Below are 23885 nucleotides of genomic sequence, written 5' to 3' on the forward strand. Positions count from 1 at the left end.
ATATCGGAGACTGGGCTTCTATAACTTCGAAGCCCTCTTGGAGTGCGCTTGTAATAGAGACTGGGCTTGTAATAGAGACTGGGCTTCTACAAGAGACTGGGCTTGTAATAGAGATAATACGGTAACGATTCTCACTCATTCTCAACGCTCACTAGCAACAGTATAAGGGGTCTTCGCAAAAGTTTTTTGTCGTCCCTGAAACGAACATGATTCATTTGGAGGGGAGGGGGTGCGAGCCAAAATCACAAGTTGACCGACACTGTACATATGACATGTACATGCATGCGATTTCGTCGTCCAGCACAGGGCACACGATAACGGTCGGACATCGGACATTTTCCGACCATTTTCGATTCGAATCCGGCGCTTTTTTTCTTGAACGGACAATCTGTCCGATCGAAATTCACAAAATAGCGTCGCTGGGAAAGAGAACGGCTGAGGACAATGGCGCTCTGCCTGGGAAGAAGTCTCACGAAGTCGGAGCAGCAACCTGTGACAACAGGGTTTTACAGCAAGACAGGGAGCTGTCCACTTCAGTGTAGCTCCAGTTTGAGCGTAGCAAACGATCGAGGGGTTTTGAAATGAAATTTCTTCGCTTTCTCGCTACATAATAGGAACTATTCCGCGAGGCGCTTGTACAATCCGAAATATTGAAAACGTCCCTGTTCCAGGGAAACAAGGCGTCAGAAATGTGTGCCAGCTTGCGATATGCCTCTATCGAAAGGAGCAGTCTTCTGCAAATCCAGTCAAGTACGCTCCTGTTGCACAGGCGCTGTGCAAGATCGACGGAGCAGCAGCAGCGAAATAAGTCAGAAATTCAACGTCGCGTAGAAACTACGTGCCGTTCAAAGAGCACATCGCGTTTGCAAAGATGGGAGCCTTCAGCCAACTCGAGTAGTGGCATGTTGTCGATCTTGGAGCTGGCAACAAGAAGTTAGTTAGAATGGGCAAGCAGATGCCCACTTTGTCTTTTGTCGACTGCGTAAACATGAATGTCTTTGATCTGCCGCTGAAAAACCAGGTCAAATCGGAAATGTGCAGAAACACTGTACGCTCATATCACAGTTACTATGCAGTATGCTTGCTGAAAAACGCACAGTGATTTGAATCAGAGTTACAGTACTTCAGATCAGTGTGATGATCATCCTTGATGTGACCAGCAATACGGTATACCGCAGTGTGATGTAGCATGTACCGGTACATGCACGTGTGCATTATGCAGTGGTGTCGTGTGTGAAATTGGTGAAGACAATAAGTATTATTTTTTATTATGAGTGCTGAGTACCAGACTTGTAAAATAAATCACAGTGTCCGGCCATGTCCGACCGGTTCCAGAAGTGGCAGGACATTGTGTCAGAGCAATTTCGAAATCTTATCGTGTCCCCTGCAGCATAGCAAGCTGTGTTCGTTTCAGAGGGAGGGGAGGGGGTCCGAGTACGAAATGAACGATGTTCGTTTCAGGGACGACAGAAAACTTTTGCGACGACCCCTAAGACAAGAATTAGTATCGATTTCTGTATAACATTTTCTATTTTAACGAGAGATTTCTCCTCGTTAACTTGTTAGATTTAGCAATTCGTTATAACTATAGAAGGCTTTTACAGTATGCCCGATCGAGCACGGCATTTCTCGCACGTACAAACATAATTCTAACTAGATGAATCACCCAGTGAGCAATGCTGTGGTGATCCCTCCTTTCTCAGTTGCAACATCCCAGCGGCCTATCACCAGCATCACGGTACTCACATGTTTTCACCTTGTTCCCGTGGCATGCCAAGAAAGTGGACGTCACTTCAACGTTCATTGGCATTCTTCCTGCATGATCAGTATTATCCATCGTCATCTGACACAACAAAGAGAACACGAGGCGGTTGAATGTATGTGCAAGTCATGTATAATGTATGTGCAAGTCATGTATATGTATGTGCAAGTCATGTATATGTGTGGGAAACCTCTGGAGTGCTGACCAGTCAGTATTCACATCGAGCACTCTGACCGGCCTTCAAGGTTATCCTATAAGTGGAGTGTATAGTGATTGTCGCAACATTGTCTCTTTGTCTGTCTCTCTGTTTCTCTCCCCCCCCCCCTCTCTCTCTCTCTCTCTCTCTCTCTCTCTCTCTCTCTCTCTCTCTCTCTCTCTCTCTCTCTCTCTCTCTCTCTCTCGCTCCCCCCCCCCTTACACACACACACACACTCCCCCCCCCCCCACTCTCTCTCTCTCTCTCTCTCTCTCTCTCCCCCCACACACACACACACTGTCTGTCTGTCTGTCTGTCTCTGTCCGTATGTATGTCTGTCTGTCCGCCTGTCTGTCTGTCTGTCTGTCTGTCTCTGTCCGTATGTATGTCTGTCTGTCTGTCTGTCTGTCTGTCTGTCTGTCTGTCTGTCTGTCTGTCTCTCTCTCTCTCTCTCATCTGTATTATACATGTACATGCCCATGCTCCATGTAAATAAATCCGTCCAGGCCGAACACAAGTCAACAATAACTACAAGTACTTTGATGCACTGTTTACAAGCGCAAAAAGGTATCACACACAGCCATGTGCACGAGCATAACCCAGCAATTCACACACGTGTTGATGTCAGCCATTGTTCAGTGTGTCCACCGGAGGTATGGCTACCCAAAATGTACACACACACACATACAAGCTCACACGCATACACACATACAGCAGCAAAGCCTTTAGGTTTCATTCCACCATCTCCGGCATCTCTATGAGCTCTTGCTAAGGCCACACACACACACTTACTGCGACATCTAGCGCAACACATGCCGGCTCTGAGTAGCTGTTGAGGAACAGTGTGGTGAAACGCATGGTACTGCTGATGCGCACAATCCTATCAACGAAAAAACAGACAGACAGAGACAGAGAAAAAGAGAGTGTGTTGGGGGAGGGGTAAGGCTTACATCTCAATGAATAACCAAGGCAGCCTCGATCCCGCAAGCAGTGAGGTAGATGGTTGCACTGTCAATTAATGCCATTCCAGCCAATGCCACTAAAGCGGTCATTTCCAAGTACCCATCCTCTTGCCTTTTTCCAACAGCTACCTAAAACCTCACTCCTGAGACCTGGCACAATGGCAAGCCTCAGCCGTAGCTCCAGATCTTCCCTTTCTCATTCCTACACTAGCAATGCAGGGCATCATTCCTACACTAGCAATGCAGGGCATCATTCCTACACTAGCAATGCAGGGCATCATTCCTACACTAGCAATGCAGGGCCGGTGCCACTGGTGCGGCCAGTACGGCCATGGCCATACCAATTTCCCAAAAAGCCGGTCCACGTGGAACGTCCAAAACCGGGGAGGAAAACTTTCGATGTATGATTTTGAACAGGGAGTCGTAAAAACCGGACTACCCTGTCATCAGAAACATTCTAGGTACAGTGAACTATCATAGAGACACAGTCTGAAACTGGTGTATTCTGCATTGGAACATCAGACTTGCAAGTTGTACCCAGGCTAGGAGATGCACCGAAATGTGCCCAGAGTGCAGGATTTGCCTTCTAAATTCCTACCCCCCCCCCCCCTTCAACAGGGCATTCGGCCGCACCGCTCTGTGAGAGCTGCCTCCAGCCCTGCAATAGCATCAGAACTTCCCACACAACCGACCAGACATGTAACTCTTCCCGTTGAAAGTCTTTGGCAGAGCATCACAACACTTCAACCTCCCCCCCCCCCCCCCCAGCACACGGAAGCCGACACGATTGCCATCATTCGCCTTTTCAACAGTGCTCCAAAACCATAGAGGAAAGTAAAGTGACAGAACTCGATATACACATACCTGTCGAAAGTCGTCGAGGTGAACGTCTCCTCGATCCACTTCGTGTTGTTGGCTTGTGATGCATTTGAAAGCGCTGAACAATCTGTAAACGAAAAGCACGCAGATGGGCTGAGTGAGCAAGGAACTCAAAGCTGGGATGAACCATTTCTGGTCAGAGCCAGATGTCAACTAAACTAAATATAGACCAAACTCAGTGGCGTAGGACACGGTACGGTCACTACGGTATTGACCGTACCACTTTTTGCCCCTGGTACCCCGTGAATCAATAAAATACACTGATCTGGGATCTAAATTTCCAAAATTTTCGCCTCAGCCAACCTTCCCCCAACGAGTAAATTGTACTTCAGATGGCTGACGTACCACACTTAAATACCTTCCAACGCCCCTGACACTGCACAGACATGGGCGCGTATGCAGAAAAGCCAGAAACCATACACAGTGCCGAAAGAATCTCTCTAGGCTTAGATGCATCAACTGCCCCAAATACGTAACACTACCAAAGGATTGGGAGAACGTCAAATTCCCTTCTCGACTGTTCCTTTGAAATTACGAAAGGTCCAAAGGTTTACATGTCCTAGTAATCCGTAGATTGTCCAACACTAACAATTATAAGCAAGATACATGTACTGGAGTCTGAACGTGCAACAGTTATCACAATAATGACTGGTGTGGTACTCAGTTTCCTCTGAGACAAAAATGCGATAATACTCATAAAAAGGACACACTTCAGGCTCATTACAAACATCTTGAAAGTTTTCGTCTTCACAAGTATACTTTCAAGCCTTCTCATCAGGTGAAATACAGGCAAGGGAAAAGGAACAGGAACAGTGGATTAAATACAGTAAGAAGGTGGTAAAACAGCGCAAAAAGAAAGAAAGAAAGAAAGAAGATAGCTAAAGTAAACAGCGAAAATTGCAATAATGACACAAAGGTGCAAATGCGAGTGGTACTGATAAAATTTAATAAAAGTGATAATCAATGACCTGAAACACGTTCTGACTCTCAAGTATCTTGCTTATAATTGCTAGTGTTGGACAAACTACGAATTACCAAAGGTACTGACGAAAAGCTACAGCGGCAGCAGCAGCAGTGGCGGCGGCAGCAGCACCAAGAATAAGAACAAGCTGAGCTAGGAAAGTAATTAGTTACTGGCATACCATAGACAGTGTCCCTATCCCAGATGTAGGACTGGTTGAAAGCGAACACGCGGCCTTGCTTGTAATAGGTGACACACACTTCAAGGGGTGGCACACTGCCATTCCTCCATGCATAGTCGTATGCACCAATGAACCTATGTTGAATGTGGTAGTACTGCAATTCACACACACAACACAGTACAATGTGGCGAAGATGATGACAACGATAAAGACACCACAAAATTAGTCAACTTCCTAAAGCAGCACATGACCTTCCTTATTTTTACATTAACTTTACTATTGGCACAGTGGGTTTTCATTTGTATTGGACTCGTTCTCTACACTTGCGATAATTTAGCGGCAATTCTAACGTTGTAGCGTTGTTCTCTTGTAATTTAGTGGAACCTGTAGTGAGTAACTGAGTTTTATGTTTCGTTACATTGTCGACAGATCTCCTGTGTACCGGTTTTGTGGCACAATGATTATAGCCATTATATTTGGTCGTCTCCATTCTTGTGCAATCATGCATATGTAGGTTGGTTCTCTTCATGTTATTGTGAAGATGTTGGTTGCCTTGTTGCTTTCTCTCCCCTCTCCTCTCACCCAAGCCATTCTGCATAAGCGAAGCTGTGGACGCAGCATACTGCTGCTACACTTCAACGCGGGAATGCGTATAATAATAATAATAATTGGCACAGTACCCAAGTTCAATACTAAAGAAGCGTTGGAACTTCAAACTGAGCAAGAAGCCAGACATGATCAGCACATAGGAAGTGGTATGCCATGAACACTGTTGAAAATTATCAATGGTTATTTCACTTATTTGTACAAATACATCGTAGGTAAGGCAGTGCTGAACTTCATGGCATCATAGCCAGTGCATGTGCCAGTACACATCTATGATCTTCTAAAGCATAGGCCCACACAACATAAAACAGTGATGTTACTGCAGTACTTATAATGCTACTACACTACACTTCCATGCAATAGATGGGTATCCAGTGGGGACATCAATAAAACCGTCTCTGCTGTGATGCATCCTACAGTGCAGCTACCGTCAGGAAACTGCTGTAAATCGATTTTTTTCTACGGCACTCACACACGATGAGGCTCTGAAGCACTAGTAGTTCAGTACCGCAGTGCTTTGCACACTTTTACCTGTTGTTGAACTGATTTCATGCCGTGTACACTACATGTACTTACGTTGTCTAGAAGGTTGACCAGGCGATTGTGAACGTCCTCGACCGTGAACAGGTCTGTGTAGTTGCCGACAAACATGTGATTCATAGCTTGATCATTGTCCTCCAGGAAAGTCACAATGCCTGCCTTGGAATTAGCGAACACTCCAATCTGCAAGTCAAAGGTTGAAGAGAAGCCAGTAGAAATCAAATCACACCCACATACAATAACTAACACACACCTGCGTGCACACCCAATACACGTGCACACACAATCATGCATTCTCTCTCTCTCTCTCTCTCTCTCTCTCTCTCTCTCTCTCTCTCTCTCTCTCTCTCTCTCTCTCTCCCTCCCTCCCTCCATCTATCTATTCATCTACCTACCTACCCACCCACCTATCTACTTCGAAGTACCTACCTACCTATCTGCAGTCAACCTTGCAAATAACGACCCTCGACCCTTGATCTCCCTGTCTTATCTGTACTGAGCATATATCTAAAGACTACAGCATACATTCAAATACAAGCATACCGCACAGCTGCAATGTTAATACTGACAATCAACAAACAGTGCTGACCTGGACCGATACAAAAATAATCTTCAGAATTTGCAGCACAAATTTCCAAGGCTTCTTCTTGTGTTCCATGTACTTGCGATGAAAATCACTGAAGTGAAAACTGACAAAGACAAACAGAGCAAGACACACATGTATTACATATACGCAAAACCATGACGTCACATCAAGTTTTTGAGCCGGCTGCAACGAATCAAATGGGCAGGATGGTGAGTAGAAGTCAACGAACGGGTCTGTGCCAGGGGGGCACCCTGCACCAAAATGGGATATAATGGTAAACATGCATCGTGAGTTCGAGTCTCACCGTTCTGTCTGGCACTTTTCCTGGGTTTAAATTAGTAGTGTGCACGGGTAGTCGGGTACCCGTGCTACCCCGGTAACCCGTGAGGACCTCGGGTAGACGGGTACAGAATACTACCCGCAAACCCGAAGTCGCAGATGACATCATGTACAGTGCATGTGTACAAATTCATGCAAATACTCCGCATGTCTACCCAGTGTGTAAGGCCAGGGGTGCATTGTGGTGTTACCATGGTAACATTACCCGATCGGGTACACGTGGGAAACTACCCGAACCCGCTGCCCGAAGAAAATGCTACCCGACTTAGCCCTACATTCGTAGTTTAAATCATAAAGCATTATAATGTGCATTATAATGTGCATTATGGTGTGCATTATAATGTGCATTATGGTGTGCATTATGATGTGCATTATGGTGTGCATTATGATGTGCATTATGGTGTGCATTATGGTGTGCATTATGGTGTGCATTATGATGTGCATAATAGAGAGGTTGCGCACAACGAAAATTCGTAAGATTTGGCCGTGACTGCTTGGAGTAACGAAAGTTCTTCGTCAACTTCTGACGGGAAAGAGATGAACAGCGAAAATTACTTTCGTTGCAATGACCGTACTGCCACGCAGTAATGTACGACGCCTGTATACTGGTGTACACTTAGTTCGTCATGCCTGACTGTCGAGACCTAATAACAGTTCTCCGAAAAAATTGATGCTGCCACTTTTGCCCAACCTCTGAATCGCCAAAAATTTAATATTTGTAGCCTTTTTCGTGGTAGCCTGATCTGTTGAACACTACGCAATTTTGTTATGCACAATTGAACCCCTCCTTTTCTCAATTTCTTTTTTTTGAAAGCTCATCGGCTTTCAGAATTTTGAACTGCATTTTCATTTTTTCGGCTCATATATTCGGTAACTTACCATGTATACAATGTTTTTCTTTGTTCAAAATACCTCGAAGACTTGTGCTGTGGGGACTTCTCCTGATCTCCTGCGTGATACTTCATATCGTTTCGCGGTCTTAGAAACTTGAACCGTCGTCACCAATCTCTTCGACAGGGTGGGAATCGCTGGCATGGTTACATGTCACCTGGTGCAGTGTGGGGAGCCTGCCAGGGAAATTATTTCTTTTTACTTGAAGGTAACTTAGGGCATGTTCGATTGGTTGGATCCGGTCCAGATCGATTGAGTGGATCCTTTGGATCCACCAAGGTCCAATCAAACGTTGCCCATGATGAATCTGGAATTTTAGTGATTTTGATGGTTTCCATGAGAGAAAGCAACGATTTCCGCATCATTACTTTTCTTTCCACCATTTGTACACGTATCACGTACAGAGTACGATCTTTGGCAAAAATGAATAAGGTGGATATGGTCAACCCTGCTCATGGAGTAGGGAGATCGGTTCCAGATCCAACATCCGGATTCGTTGAAACGAACGTGCACATATCGAGTGGATCCGATTGATCTGGATACAGATCCAACCAATCGAACATGCCGTTAGAAATGATTCCAAGTGCGCCATGTTTGAGCTCTGGGGTTCTCCATCTACATGTAACTTGACGATGTTGACGCCGTAGCACCAAGCTATCTAGCACACCATCCCAAGAATTGTTCATTAACTAAGTTACTTACGCAATGGCACCGTGGCAACTGGTTATGATCAGAAACGTCAAATGGTGCATATGAACCATGCTGTTGTGCTCTGTGATGGCTGCAGTACTGCCTGCAAGGTATGTCCACACCATTGGTACATAGCAACCAGTCTTCTCGCAGGTCTACCCCCCCCCCCCCCCCAACCCACTGCCATACTCGTCTCCTGCCGTCTCAGTGCACATCCCAACCTGGATCAGGCACCGCCTATCAGAATGCCATAGTTTTCATCATGATCAAATGGAGACAAATCATCCCCCCCCCCCCCCCCACACACATGCTTACCTCAAACGCGATCGTAATGCACGCAATTCCACTTCTGGTGCTACGGTGCCCTGCTTGCTGCGTTGCCGCTCAGTCACCGTGTTTCGGCGCCGCAGTCGCCGTAGAAACGGCTCATTGTCTGGAAGGCCGCACTCACAGTCAGCAGATCCTTTAAACTGATTACCAGACGAGTCGGTTGCTTGATCTGATGCATTGTCACCATTGCGTGACGTGATGCGAGTGAACAAGTTTCCCACCCACTCGCGAGCACTGCTTGATGAGCTTCTCCGAGTCATCGGTTTACGGGAGCGTGGTGCTTGCGGAAGGAATGGCGCCCGCTCGTCATTGGTTTTACTGCCAGGAGGTGCATCTCCGTTGATACTATTCGTGACGGCGGGTGTGTCATCGATGGAGCCGTATGACCTCAACACACTCGCCATCTCCACTGTGCTCTCCCTGCGCTTGAACACAGGCGCTGGTCCAACCCCAGAAGCCAGGATGAAAGCATACACAGTGAGGGAGCAATGATGATATTAATTTATTTATCTGGTCAAATCTAGACAGGCTTGACAGGCAGCAGTAATGACCATCCACTTCTTGCTCCTCCGAACAGCGTGAAAATGGCCGAAGGCATGCTATGCCAGTCAGTATAAGATCACGAACATCTGAACTACCACTGCCAGAACCTGGAACAATCACAAATTCACAAGGCCTTGGACACGATTGCCGTTTTTATTTCAATATTTCAAACAGTGAACACAACCGTGTACAAAATCGTCCCGGGAAGAAAAGCAGATGCGACCTGGAATAGATCGATGCCGGAATTGGGAAGGAATGATAATTCAAAACTACATGCAGACTGGAGATATGCCACGCACTTTCTGAATACACCAGATATCAAAGAAGAAAGACACGTACACTGAACAACCCTGAAATGTTGTGAAATTTTGAAATACACGTACAGTCATGTAGTTATGACTTATGACCTGACGTTATCATGTTATGTTCTGAACCAGGGAGTAGTAAAATACGTATTTTACTACTCCCTGTTCTGAACTGTTCAGATCAGCGCCGGCCGATTCAGTGCCGAATGAATGCGTGGAATCCGCGGATACATCTATCCATGCACGTCGACGTCATTTTTATGGCAGATGCGCTCATCGTCGTCATCATCGATCATGCATGTGATCAAGAGTAGATAAATATCAGGGAGTCGTAACTTTTACGACTCCCTGAGCATCTTCTTACACGATCTCCAAGGGAACGTGAATATGGCGTCAGCACGCCACGATTGTGGGTGCACCGGTACGCGGTGGCATCTAGCTGGCTGGCTGAAATAATTAATAATAATAATTATTGTGAAGAAGAAAAAAGCAGGCAGTACAGGATGTACCACGAGCTGCATGTATCAGCAAAGGAACTTCTTCGAAGTGTTTGAAAGGCAGTTTGTCTTTTGTGGATACAGTACCAAGAAGACTCGTACGTACGTGTGACATTGTACTTCTTTTGCATCTTCATAATCTTGACACTGATACTATAGTGATAGGATATCTCCGGTGTTTGGGAAAAAAACTATTGGCTGAGGCGATTTTCGCACTGGAACTATCTTTTATTGCAATAACACTGGTACGTGTATTCAGTTTGACATGTGGTAATTTTCAGGGGACCCTCCATCATTTCTGCGACAGCCAAAACACAACAGTCAAGAATTAATTAGAAATTCGATTTCGACTAAATATTCGCAGTCAAGAATCCCACATTTAAACACTGGACTGACTTAGAGGTGAATATCATCCACAACAAAGTGAATCCATTAGTCCCCACCTGGGCAGACATGGCGTCTGGAGTGGCTAGTTCCCCAGCAGCTCTAGCATGTGTTACTGGTTGTGAGCCCTTGCATACAGCAAAGTGGCTGAGTCTGAATCAGCTAACATGGACTGACCCGTCCGGAAAGACGCGGCAGTGGGAGTCACTGTCACGCACCACACGGCGACCTGGTGCGGATTCGGACGGTGCAGATATCATAGCCACGATAAAGAAGTCTGGTGAGGAGGACCGGCTCGTGCTGGTGAAGCAATTCCGGCCGCCCATGCGTGCCTGCACACTGGAATTCCCCGCTGGTCTGATGGACCCGGCCGAAAACGTGGAGACGACTGCTATCCGCGAGCTCTATGAAGAAACCGGCTACCAGGGCAGAGTGGAAAGAGTTAGCAAGGCGGTCAGCATGGATCCGGGTGCGTCTAACTGTGCAACTACCATGGTTGTAATACACATTGATGGTGATGACGAGGTAAATGTGAACCCGTCCAAGCACCTGGACGAGGGTGAGTTCATCGATGTCATGTGCGTGCCAATCAGTGGTCTCCTCGCTCGACTGGAAGAGTTGTCCGCGTCCATGACTATCGATTCACGCCTGTATGCCTTTGCACTGGGCTTATCCTATAGATGATGGGCCGGATCTGGGTACTATAGCTGTACTCACTCAGCCTTGGCTACATACTACATGCCATCGCAGCCGATGCCGAGTATATTCTCTGGAAGAACCTGCCTAAGGGACACTATCAGTTGGAGTTATGTTTTACTGTATAGGGTTTTCCAGCCCATCAGTTAATTCTAGATCTTTATTCAGATATGTTTTACTGCAGCCCATCAGATGCTGTTCCAATAAGATAATTCTTTTATGGTATTCTCTCCATGGATATGTCGAATTCAATTTTTTTGGTTTTTTGTTCTTAGCATGTGTTGTGTGAGACTGTGTGTACTGCAGACTCGACTGTTCACTGTATGAAATTTAATTTTTGCTAGTTTTTTAGGTGGCATGTTGTTTTTTTACGTGACTGTACGGCCAACGCTGTCCAACATTCGCAATGATGTCACATGCCGACATGCACGGAGACATGGATGGTCCATTTTAGTATACACTGTACCTACAATTTCTGCCCTAAGGTCCTCCACAGGGGACTGACATGCCGTGGGACTTGGCAATGCAACACAGATGCTGAACAGAACGAACAGTTGTCCACTGATAGATAATGAAAAGCGAAGTTGAAGATAATATTCAGAACACCCAATACGACCAGACGACACTGCACTGACACTACAGCCGACATACATGTGAGTCATTGTGTTTTACCATGCATACAGCACAAGTGCATGGTGGACCATTGCCATTGGTTGGTGGTAATACTAATAGTTCAATGTTGTATTTTTTGGTCTACAATGAGCTCATCAGCTGAGCTGAGTCCGTGATGTGATCCGGATATCCAGCGAATCAGGAAGTAATAAAATATCGGTATTTTACTACTCCTTGGAGCTGGCGTTTCCTTGGTGCACTGAAAATCTGACAGTCTTCAAAAATATTATTGAAAATGAAGGCAAGCATTTCGATAAAACAAAATAATTGGAACAGTTTGAATTGAAAGACTGCTACGTACATATGTCCCATCGACTCGTACCTGAGTCCAGCTTGAGAGCGAATATACAATACCGGTAGTAGTAATAGTTGACAAATTGTAAAATGAACGTTGATTCATAGGGGAGTTTCATCTTGCGAATGACTGCTCCGTGAATTATAGTGTTGCACCAGAGAGTTACGAAGTATATTCTGTGGAGAAAGCAATTGCCATGCAATCTGCTTTATCTATTCCTCGACTCTGCTGTGCACTTGCACGCCAAGGTCCACTTCGTCACTGTATGTCAGTTCGTCATCAGGGTACGGCTGCTGCTGGAATTCGGTGGGGAACTGGACGGATACCCGGACGAGGCGTCCTTGGGGATTTGGAGTTGAAACCTAAAGAGTCTCTTGTGCTGTCCGAAGAGGTGCAGAATATTCTGAATAAAGACGTAGACCCGAAGAAGCTGCGGATCGAGGAGAGTGGTCATATCTACCTTCCTGCAGGAGAGTATAGGAGAGTTCTGTGTAATGCTTTCGGCATTGCTGGCTGGCAGTTCTTTCCCATCACACCAGGCACGGTAACACCGGGCGGAGGCAATGACCCGAACACACAGCGCACGTTGACCAGGCGCTTCGCCCTTGTCGTGCAGGAGACACTGCTTGCTGAGTCAACGGAGACGGTCGAGTTCGTGGGCGTGCCGCAAGAGAAAATCCTGGAGTTGCTGAGCCGACTTCAATACGATGGCTTCGGACACTGCTGTCAGCAGATCGGCATTGCTGACGAGCTAAAGGAGCCTCCGTATCTAGCGGATTGGCGTGCTAAGTACGCAAAGCAACTAGAAGAGGTTTCTGAAGTGGACGGAAAGGAAGTGCAGAAACGGATCTGGAGACAGATATAAGCTCTGCTTGAGCAAGCGGGACTCCTTGCTGGTTTGGAATAATGCTTGCTGAGCTGGAGCAAGTTTCAAGTCGAAGTGCTGTTCTGTACTGACTTCTGAAAACTGCAATTAGTAGGTGGCGCTTATTTTTTTTATAACATGTGTATTATCACCTATCTTGAGTTTTACCAGCATATTGTCCAGTTCCCAAAATATGAAAGACTCGCACTACAAATTTGTGCATTAGGTACTGGATCTTTGGTATGTGCACTGGTACTATTGTTACCTGGGTGTACATGTACAAAAGAAGTAGCAACTCTAAAAGCAAGTTTCCCCGTATTACGATTCGAGAATACACAGGGAAAGTGGGAATTTAAGTGGACTGACATATGGGGCAGATGCATTGGGACGTAGTGTACCGTTGGGACGAAGTGTACTGTTTTGAGATGCAGTGTACGTGTATACTATTGCTAGTCTATTAGTCTACGGTATGGGACATTACTGTGGCCATGAGTGACCATCTTGACTTGTTTGGGAGCAGATTTTGGCAGGCACCATAGCGTAACAGCAGTGTATGATTTTAATACATTGTGCCTCATATTCAGCCCTACCTCACACCTATACGCACTCACAAGAGTGCACACACATACACACCACCACACCTCACACAGATACACACCACCACACCACACACATACACACCACCACACCACACACATACACACCACCACACCTCACACATACACACCACCACACACACATACACACCACCACCACCACACACACACATACACAACACCACCACCACACACATTGTGCTGCTATGAATGGCCCGCAACTCAGCCAGCAACGTTTGAAAAGCGGGTCTAATAGCTAGGGCAGCTTGCAAATTATGATTCACGTTTGTACGCAAAATACAAACAAATACGATGGTGAAAACCAAACGGTTCACTAGTGTTTTGGTAATCATCGTGACATTGTCAAGAAACGCTCGACAACAGAACGTGAATGAGAGCAGTGATATTGAATGTACACGTGATAACCTCTCTGTACCGAGGTGTACCGTTACGACAGTAGCATAGAGACTGAGCAGAAGAGAAGAGGTTCACTGGAAAATCAGAAAGTACTTCAAGAGGAAGTAGATGTGTGTGTTCAGTGAACATGGGTCCTCGCATAAATCCAGAGGTGGGTCATGTAAAAAACTTTAAAAATACTGTAGAAATACACCCCGTCCCGCGGCAGGGAAACTCAATCGGCTTGCCAGGTCAATGAAATTAAAACTTTTAAAACTGAACACATTTACTCTGTGCTCTGGATGCAGTTGACCGCAAGGAAATAAATCAGAGACGTGTTCCAGGGCTGGTGCCAGAAACAGCACGAGGCGAGTTCACCTCAATGCATTGCACTGGGGTTCACCTCAATGCATTGCACTGGGGCCCCGGAACACATACTGCATGTATACTGTATACTGTTGTAGTCTTCAGTTGTCCTCTACAAGACACAAAAAGCCACCACACTGACTCTAATCGCCCGTGATCTGTTGTTGACGGTAATGAGCTAACGAGCCAGCCAGCAGCAGAACAGTGAGTGCGTTGTCACTAGTGCGTTACGAGATACCGTGCATGCTCATCATTAGTTGCAGTGGTAGTAACTACATGTGTGTTGTGAAAGTGCTCCTGCATTCTTGATTATGAGAGATACAGCCTGTACTGTGATATGCAGGAGCACATCAAAATTAATGTTGTCGGCCCATGCCCTACTCAACACAAAGCCCCTCAAGACGACATGTAGCGATGCAACAATGGAAATCACCAGTAGGACGTGTCTGCACGCTACTCCTCGGGAATGGTGTGCACGTGATCATGTTCATCCTCCTCGGCATCGAGTTGTTTCTGCTTAGTACGCACATTCCAGTGCAGACATGAGGACAAGCTGGTGAACCAATCGGAAACGTGATCAGCACCGTCTATGCATGGCAACGGGTAAATGCTCATCGATATCGATACGCTAAGAAAAAAGCATGGAAATAAAGACACACACATACACACACACATACACACACATTCCAGCACAGCAAAGAAGACATTAGGTTGTACCATGTCTAGCTTTCTATGTGCCTATTGTATTCCAGTACAGTGTGTGTATAATGTATATGCATACCAGCTAGTACGCTACCAGTACAATATAGTATCCAATGGGAAGCCTTCAACGTTGTTTCCACCGCATCATCACGAGGAATGAACTCCTCAAGGCGAGCAACCGCTCTGTAGTGGATGAACAAAACTTCCACCTTTGACGATCTCCGCGTTCCACTTTCACCGCACATTGTGAGACCATGACTGTGTGTTATGTGCAAGGCTATGTCATGCGGGTCGTACGCGGCCGGGCTGTCACATGGTCACCTACCCTCCCATGCATCGGCGGTTACATCTCAAGCAGGTATGCCCCCAGACCAAGCCGCAAGTCATGCTTTATATAGAATGTGCTTGTTTTCACTGCGCGACGAACCCCTGCATGTAGGGGAAGCTCTTGCTCTTGGCGGCATGTGCATAATCCGCAATTAGAAACGTTCTGCATTTACACTACACAGTAGTGGTCACTGCCTACCTGTCACCCCTGGCCAGCTCTTGTCTGTTTTTGCCATCGCATGATACTGCACCCGTGCCACGACCATCCAACGGTACTTTGACCTGTGCAGACAGTCAAACACACATGCGCACAATAACTGTTAGACAGAGGTTGCGCACAATGGAAATTCATAGGACTTGGATGATACTAGCACATCAAGAAAAGGAACTTTCAGCAACCTTCGACTTGAAAAAACCTCAGAGAGAGAGAGAGAGAGAAAGAGAGAGAGAAAGAGAGAAAGGGAGAGATAGGGAGAGAGGGAGTGAGAGACAGACAGACAGACAGACAGAGAGTCAGGCAGAGTTGGAGAATGAGAGCTGACCTCAATTTTCACTCCACCGGGCACCATGATGGGTCGGAAGGAGAGCGAGTGCGGACATATGGGCGTCACCACCATGGCCTGAACACTGGGATGCACCATGGAGGCACCGGCTGCTGCCGCATACGCAGTGCTCCCAGTCGGTGTCGCCACAATTAAACCTGCAAAAAAAAGGCATTACATGTGCACATACAGAGATAGTCAGAGAATGCAACGTCCGCAGGAAGAGCAACCCCTTCTAGAGTTTTTTCTTGGAAACGCTTGTCTCTCGTGGAGAGCTGATTTCTCAACAATGCAGTAGGAATCGAGGCGTTTGGTGGCAACCGAAGGCGATATGCATCCACTGAACAACAGATCTTTCGAATGACCCCAATTGTGTAGAGTTCCGACTACTACAGCCTAGGGAGTTCAAACTGAACTCCTGCTGCGCCGCACTGTATCCATAAGATGGTGGTAAATACACACCTGGTGACATGACGGTAAACATGCTCCTGCCCACACAAGCTCTCTACGTTTATCATTATGGTTGAATAATAATTATGGTGGTTGGGGGGGGGGGGGGGGGGGGGATACACATAAATATAGCTGCAGTGGAGTCTTCAAAACGCACACTAAAACGCAAACTAAAAAATTAGTAAAAAAGTGTTCACTTGTTTGGCTGATCGAGAAAGAACACACCAGCTGATAACTTACCATCACCCTGCACATCTGTGATTTGCCGGCCGTTGCAATAGATCTCCAGGTTGCTAAGATAGGCAGACTGGCCACGATCAATGACCACCTCGTTCAGAACCTAAACAAAAGAAATGAACGGTTGTAACAGCAGACCCACACCAATGTGTTGCAATACGGACGCCGGCGGAGTATAGAGAAGCCGTTTACCGCGTGTTATGTGTACATGTACTACAATTCCTCAAACTGGAAAAAAACGGAATTGCAAAACATGAAGAAAAAAAAAGAGAAAGCACTTCCCACACCGGGAATTGAACCCGGGCCGTCTGGGTGAAAACCAGAAATCCTAACCACTAGACCATATGGGACAAGCTGATGGAGTAGAACCCAGCGTCACTCACCAGCATATGAGATGTCTGAGTACTGTTCGTGATGACACTGCTAGAACGACGAAAGCACACTGGTGGAGAGTCGGCTCCAGCTAGTGGCTGGCGGCCAGTGAGCGCGGAGGGTGATGTCGGTGAGGGTGACCGATGTTTTCTGTAATCCGGAGAGATCTGCCGGTGGAAGTCATCAGGAGCAAGGGAGCCATTGGAAGTGGATGACGAAGTGGAGGCTGGGTGCGCTCGGTTGATGTGACATGTCAGCCGTGAGCGAAGCGTCAATGTGCCGCGACCTGAACAAACGTAGCAAAAGAGGTCAACCTACGTTTGTTATGCTGCACCAACAGAAGGAACATGATGGCTAACAACAAGTAACAAGCACACAACTTGATTACACCACAGTTTATTGTAAACAAGCTTCTGCCGGGGTGGGGTGTCTTCAAATACCATTGCACATAATTATATGGCTGACTAAAAGACCTTTGCTTTCACCTACCATCTATGACGTCGGAGATGATCCTTCGATAGTTGTTGACGTCCAGCGGTGTGAGAAAGCCAAGCGAGCCAAGTCGAAAGGCAAGAATTGGCGGTACACTCTCCTGCAGCAGGACGTCACGGAAATGAGAGAGACAAAAGAACCATTACACAACTACTTAAAAAACAGCCAGGGAATCCCGTGCACCTCACATGTCACGACCCGCTATGTGTAGCATCCCTCTACAGGTTACACTGTGGCGTGTCCAGGATTCGACTGAGGGGGGGGGGGGGGGGGAGGGAGAGATGGCGTCATGTTACTGTCCTACATAATGATGTCACGTAGCTACCCAACATGCAATCACATCCCATGTATTTCTTCCAGACGTATCTCAGTTACTATCCTCATCACTGAGTCATGTTACTGTAGTACATCCTTGCCCAAAATTTATTTTTTTGCTTTCTGCAGTGGATCTCAGCTTTGTGCTCCTCAAAGAAAGAAGTACTCAGATGGACCCATGTGCTGCTGAGAACGGCTTGCACTTGGGAGTGTGTGTGTGTGTCTTTCTTCTCTTTCTCATTCTCCTTGCTCTTCTTTCATTCTCCTGGGCGGTTACCAACAGCCAGTGCATGCCGGAGTATGTGGTGTGATGTGTGTGCGTGAAAGAAATGGAAAAAAATGAAAAAGACCAAAAAGTAGGGATTCACTGGCCAGAAAAAGCCACTTCATAGCTGTGTTGTTGTTGTTGTTGTTGTTACTTTATTTTACTTCACCAGAATTACAGGCAGTAAAATGCCTTCTCACTAGACCAGGTCTAGTTCTCACAAATGATGAAGTGTGGTGTAGACCAGGCTGAATAGTGGTGGTCAATTCTTCAGCCTTGCAAGCTGTTGAATGGTGCAATCCCAGCACAAGCTGCTATGGCTTCTGCTGTGGCATCGCTATCATCGCCTCTGGCGATGGGCGTCCAATGGTGTGTGTGTCACTGTGTGTGTGGGGGGGGGGGGGGCACTGTGACGTACGCACGTGTGTGTGTGTGTGTGTGTTTGTGTTCGGGACTACTAGGATGAAAGTGTATGCCAGTGCACATTACATGTAATGGACACACAATCTATCTGCAGCACCCCTCTATCTGTTACATGTGACTACATTTTTACAACCAACACATGCTTTAGGCCAACGGCACACGATGTACATCGTTCATTTGTCGCAAAGCTTCATATTTACAGATTGGCAAAGCACACACACAAGAGCGAATGGCAGCATCACCTACTTGGAATAGCGAAGACACATAGAGCAGGGTTCCATCGCCGCCGAGACAGACAATAAAATCTATTTCAGCCATCTTGTCGTCGCAGTCAGGATCATCTGTTGCACGCAGCCAACAGAATACACACACAATTCAGTTGGCTTTCTGGAATGGAGCCCGCCAGTGGAGAAGTGTGAATTACTGCAGGCAAGTAACACTCTTGGTAACATGCTTATCATCATTAATTCGGAACTTGACATGTCTAACTAAACTTGCCGCCAGTCATCGTAAACACTCCACGGCACAGCAACCAGCTCACTACGGCACAGCAAACACCACCCCATGGCACAGCAAGCAACATTCCATGCTACATGGCAAACACCACTCCATGGTACACGGCAAACAACACACCATGGCACAGCAAACAACACACCATGGCACAGCAAACAACACTCCATGGCGCAGCGAACACCACTCCACGGTGCAGCAAAAACCACTCCATGGCACAGCAAACACCACTCTATGGCACAGCAAACAACACTCCATGGCACAGCAAACAACACTCCATGGCACAGCAAACAACACTCCACGGCACAGCAAACAACTCACCGCAGGAAAAAGAGTGCAGCTGTGATAAGACATTGGAAAACTGATTGTCATTGTGCACGTCTTTCTCTGACAGAACAGCATTCTCCACCATGACGCTCATTCCTTTGTCCTAAGAGAATCAAACACGCGCACACAGACAAGAAGGAATTATACCAGAAAGCATGCTGGTCGAGAAAACCATCAAGTTTTAAATCAACGGAGCAAAGTAAATTATTTACGATGAAGTATCAAGTATCGGAAAGCTGCGACTTTGTCAAGGCATCTTAAAAGGAGATAGTGCAGAGGGAGCTGCCAATATATCAATGTTCTCAATGAGAGCAGCACATCACTTCGAAATCGCCCATGATAAGGGCACCCTCCGTGATATCATCACTGATATCAGATGAAATTTGGAGCTGCTTGAGAGCAAAAATGCAGACGAACGAATGTCCAGACTTGGTCGGGTGTTTAAGAATCACAATGTAACTCACCCAATAGCAAACCATTTTAAGGCAGTAAAGAACTCCCCGTGGGGAGTACTTTGAGTGGCTACAGTACTATTTCAAGGCGTTCTAGATCCCCTTCAGGTCTACACCACTGATGCACTGGAGCACTGACCTCGACAAGAAATCGAGTGACGTCCTTGAACTTGGCCGTGACGCTGCGGTCACGGTACTTCTTTATGACCAGGACATTGGTGGGTGTGTTGTACCAGAGAAGACGAGTCTCTCCCGATGCATCGACGAGGAATTCGCGAAAAGACCCGGAGCTCCTGTGCAATAAACAACAGATATTCTGTGAGATCACCAAGTAGTAAGTACCGATGCAAATATACAAAGTATAAGTAGGGGTGGAGAATCTTTACAGGTGGGTGAACGCTAACAGACCGATTCAGTTGCCGCTGCAGAGTCACAAGGACAGATGTACAGGCATACGACTGTACACAATGTGTAAGCGTCTCCGTGTGCACGCATTGTAGCAGAACAATGCTGTCAAACAAGCAGACTCTCTTCCACCACAGGGATTGAAACAGCATACACTACTCATTATAAAAATCCAGATGAAGTGAGAGGAGCGGCACAGGAATGAAGTCTGCACTGTCAACGTGTCCGAAACAAGGACAGCGCTAGGGTTATAAAGCCTTACTTTCTAGTTGGGCCGCCGTCAGAGCGACTGGGTGGTGATCCCTGTGCATTAGTGCCGGCTGCACTGCGACCAAAGCGAGCGGCAGGAGCGGGTGCGCTTGATGTCCTGCGGAAACGCACAACACATGCAGCACTTATCGTCTGAAAAGTCTAACGTAACTAAGTACAAGACTAAGTACTAACGCTAGTATCTACTTGACCTGTAGTCTGCCATAGACCACTTGATTTTAATTGTAAACTGGAAATTCGGCAACTTAAATGACACGTATAGGCCAGTATGGCCAATTTAAACTTCCTTATGATAGGTGACGGTGACCGATGTATCCACATCTGTCACTACACGAGAGATGTTTTGAAGGCTAAGCGAATTACTAAGTCAATTGTGTACAGAACAAGATCGAAGCGAGTGCTGTTAGTAACTTTACTTATGCCGTATATTTCGGGGTCAGAGCTACACCAGGCAAAACCCTGCACCATCCTTGGGGTCAGAGCTACACCACTAGGGCAAAACACTGCACCATCCTTGGGGTCAGAGCTACACCAGGCAAAACACTGCACCATCCTTGGGGTCAGAGCTACACCAGGCAAAACACTGCACCATCCTTGGGGTCAGAGCTACACCAGGCAAAACACTGCACCATCCTCGGGGTCAGAGCTACACCAGGCAAAACACTGCACCATCCTTGGGGTCAGAGCTACACCAGGCAAAACACTGCACCATCCTTGGGGACAAGCTGTCACAATCCAATTCGTGTTTGTATGAAAAAACGAATGTTCAGGTAAAGGCTGCATGGGCGATCTTGGCCAGATGTATTCGTGCAAAAAGGTGGGGTGCCAGCTTTTTTGCACGAAAGATACGGTAGTTGGAGTACAGCAGTGCACACATTGGTGTATGCAATTTGATGTGCTGATCAGAATGATATACCACATGATCATGAAGTGAACAGGGTCACGTGACATACTAAGCCTGGATCAGGAGACCACCGTGAGGGGGGGGGGGGGGGGCACCTGGCCAAGTGAACCAGTTTATCAATCCCATGGGCATGGGCAGTGGTTGTCTTAAGGCAGGTGTTACTCTACATGACATTGTACACGTACTTACACCATTCTGTGTACATTGTGAGATAAGTGACTTTCAACACCCCCACTGTACATGTATGTACAGTGGGGGTGTTACATGTATGTACAGTGGGGGTGTTACATGTTTGTACAGTGGAACCTGTCTAAGACGACCGCTCAAGGGACCTTCAAAACGTTGTCTTTGTAACCAGGTGGCCTCCATATCCAGGGTTATTTGACCGAGAACTAGCATCCCTTGATCCTGGTTGTAGTGGTCCTCTTGGACAGGTGGTCGCCTTATCCCAGTGGTCGCCCTGACAGGTTTTACAGTATATTCAATAAGTCTCTCATCTGCATGACTATCTGTGCATTCATGCTTGATCCTGCCTCAAGGCCAGAGCAGTTTCACAGTGAAACCCGGCGAGAGCATAGATTTTGCCCAAAATCATGTGATTACTTTCACACGCTTTTGCGGTACAGTTGGCATGCGAATATGCCCTGCTTGTGGTGTGCGAAGTGGCTCACCCGTGCACACTTTGACGAGTGCTATACAGTGACAGGTTTCGCACACGTTTTGCAAATAGAATCCTCTGGTTCTGGAGTAGAGTTTGATTAGCATGACTCATATATGAGGCTGCTATGCTGCCTTTGCGGCACCAGCTGTTCAAATCTGTTCTATATTGTACCAGCCAAATGTACCCAAGGCAACGACTTATAACTGAGATTTCTCCACACCACAACCGTACACCGGTACCGGCACTGTAGCGGTCACCAAGTAACGATTTTTTCCTAAAATAAAGTACAGACATGCTCATTTATCCCGCAACTTCCGAGTGCAGAGAGAGAGAGAGAGAGAGAAAGAGAGAGAGAGAGAGAGAGAGAGAGAGAGAGAGGGAGAGAGAGACAGACAGACAGAGAAAGAGAGAGAGACAGAGAGACAGAGAGAGACAGAGAGAGACCGACAGCAAGCGAGAGAAGAAACACGTGACTGCATACAAGAAACGTTGTACGGTACCTGCGGCCCTTTGGTTGGCTGGCAAACTGCTTTCGCTTGTCAGCAGGCGAGTCCATGGTAAAGATTGGATCACAAAAATGAATACTTGCACTGCGATTGTATTTGTGTCACAAGCAGAATATCATTCTCGTCTTCAAGTTCAGCAACAGCTACTATTACTCGTGATACGGTTTGCTGACAGCGCACAGATGAACGCAAAGGTATTCTTGAGGATCGCCGGAGAAAGTGCTTCCGTTCTAATCACTGCTGTGCCAGCAACCACTTCAATCTCTCTTCATCTGCAGCTTGCACGTCCTCGTTGAAGAGGTGTACATTCATCATTCTGACTACATGTACGCTAAGCCTTGTTACCAAGTGCCCTAGCGCTGGTGGGGCTACTACTAGTACTAGTACTACAGTGGAGCTGTCCATTTATCGTCAGCTTGAGGCTAAAACAGCAAATAAGTCATGGTCGCGAGGAAACCGTGACAGGGTGCGTGGAATGAGGACGGCTGACAAACCGTCATGCAAGGCAGGATCCTGTCACGTTGAGTGCCTGCCTAGCGCCTGCACATGGCCGAGCGTATCTACAACAAGAAAGGTCGACACGAAGTTACAACCGTCGATGAAATTATGCTGCCGGTCACGTCAGGGGCCAGACACATACTGCATATCGGTAAGTAGTTCCAAACCCGGGAAAAAGTGATTATGAAGGCCAAAGAAGTGCACTTCAACTCAAAGCCAAACACTCAAAAGTCAAACGACTCAAAACTGACAGTTCACGAGTCATGTACTAGTAGTAGCGTAATCCTTGTAATGCATGGCACCAAGAGTACGAATACGTCACCCCCAACTATTAGTATTACTTGCCCAAGGCCAAGACTCTGCAACTCGACTACAGTATTATCTAATAATTATAATTATCACTCCCTAAGTATTGACTCACATAGATTTTTGCCATACCTAAGGAGTCAAATATTCCTGCATATTTCACTCCTTAGGGCTATATTGACTGCTTATATTTGACTGCTTAGGGGTTGCGCAGTTGAACGGTGCCTAGTGCAGCATTGTCACTGCATGAGTAGGTGGTGGTGCAACGGTTGTGCAATCATAAAACCGGGATTCATGAGGTTATCGTTCTGGAATTTGAAATACGGATTGTTTGTCGTGATAAATCTAATATTGACTTCGTACTTGGTCAGTATAGGAAATAA

General features: G+C 46.6%; 4 protein-coding genes and 1 non-coding gene across 6 annotated transcripts in view; 2 read left to right on the forward strand and 3 right to left on the reverse strand.

The window, feature by feature from the left end:
• The window catches only part of LOC135815681 (mucolipin-2-like), a 32862-nt gene extending 23018 nt beyond the window's left edge, over positions 1-9844 (reverse strand). Inside the window, exons 1-7 of one of the 2 annotated variants that reach the window (XM_065329002.1) lie at positions 8909-9844; positions 6677-6776; positions 6124-6270; positions 4942-5095; positions 3785-3866; positions 2751-2838; positions 1747-1843 (exon numbers count right to left, since the gene is read on the reverse strand). In XM_065329002.1, coding sequence (XP_065185074.1) covers positions 1747-1843; positions 2751-2838; positions 3785-3866; positions 4942-5095; positions 6124-6270; positions 6677-6776; positions 8909-9327 — 1087 coding nt within the window. In that variant the 5' untranslated portion in view covers positions 9328-9844. The other variant, XM_065329003.1, reaches the window with a different exon arrangement.
• Positions 9845-10255: 411 nt separating this feature from the next.
• Positions 10256-11806, forward strand: LOC135815682 (ADP-sugar pyrophosphatase-like). Its single transcript, XM_065329004.1, has one exon. The coding sequence runs from the start codon at positions 10722-10724 to the stop codon at positions 11334-11336; it is 615 nt and encodes a 204-aa protein (XP_065185076.1). The 5' UTR covers positions 10256-10721; the 3' UTR covers positions 11337-11806.
• A 774-nt stretch (positions 11807-12580) lies between these two features.
• Positions 12581-13180, forward strand: LOC135813511 (uncharacterized). The gene has a single exon (XM_065326604.1). It carries the CDS (start codon positions 12581-12583, stop codon positions 13178-13180), a length of 600 nt encoding a protein of 199 aa, XP_065182676.1.
• An 844-nt stretch (positions 13181-14024) lies between these two features.
• LOC135815683 (NAD kinase-like) lies at positions 14025-23386 on the reverse strand. Its single transcript, XM_065329006.1, has 11 exons — positions 22693-23386; positions 20620-20724; positions 20092-20245; positions 19495-19603; positions 18910-19004; positions 17658-17760; positions 17180-17454; positions 16800-16899; positions 16110-16267; positions 15767-15849; positions 14025-15166 (listed from the first exon to the last, which is right to left on the reverse strand). The coding sequence occupies exons 1-11, from the start codon at positions 22746-22748 to the stop codon at positions 14992-14994; spliced, it is 1413 nt and encodes a 470-aa protein (XP_065185078.1). The 5' UTR covers positions 22749-23386; the 3' UTR covers positions 14025-14991.
• Trnae-uuc (transfer RNA glutamic acid (anticodon UUC)) lies at positions 17075-17146 on the reverse strand. Its single transcript has one exon. It is a non-coding gene; the product is annotated as a tRNA-Glu (tRNA).
• Positions 23387-23885: the final 499 nt, after the last annotated feature.

The sequence above is a fragment of the Sycon ciliatum genome, chromosome 4 (genome assembly GCF_964019385.1).
Source record: "Sycon ciliatum chromosome 4, ocSycCili1.1, whole genome shotgun sequence".
Classification (NCBI taxonomy): domain Eukaryota; kingdom Metazoa; phylum Porifera; class Calcarea; order Leucosolenida; family Sycettidae; genus Sycon; species Sycon ciliatum.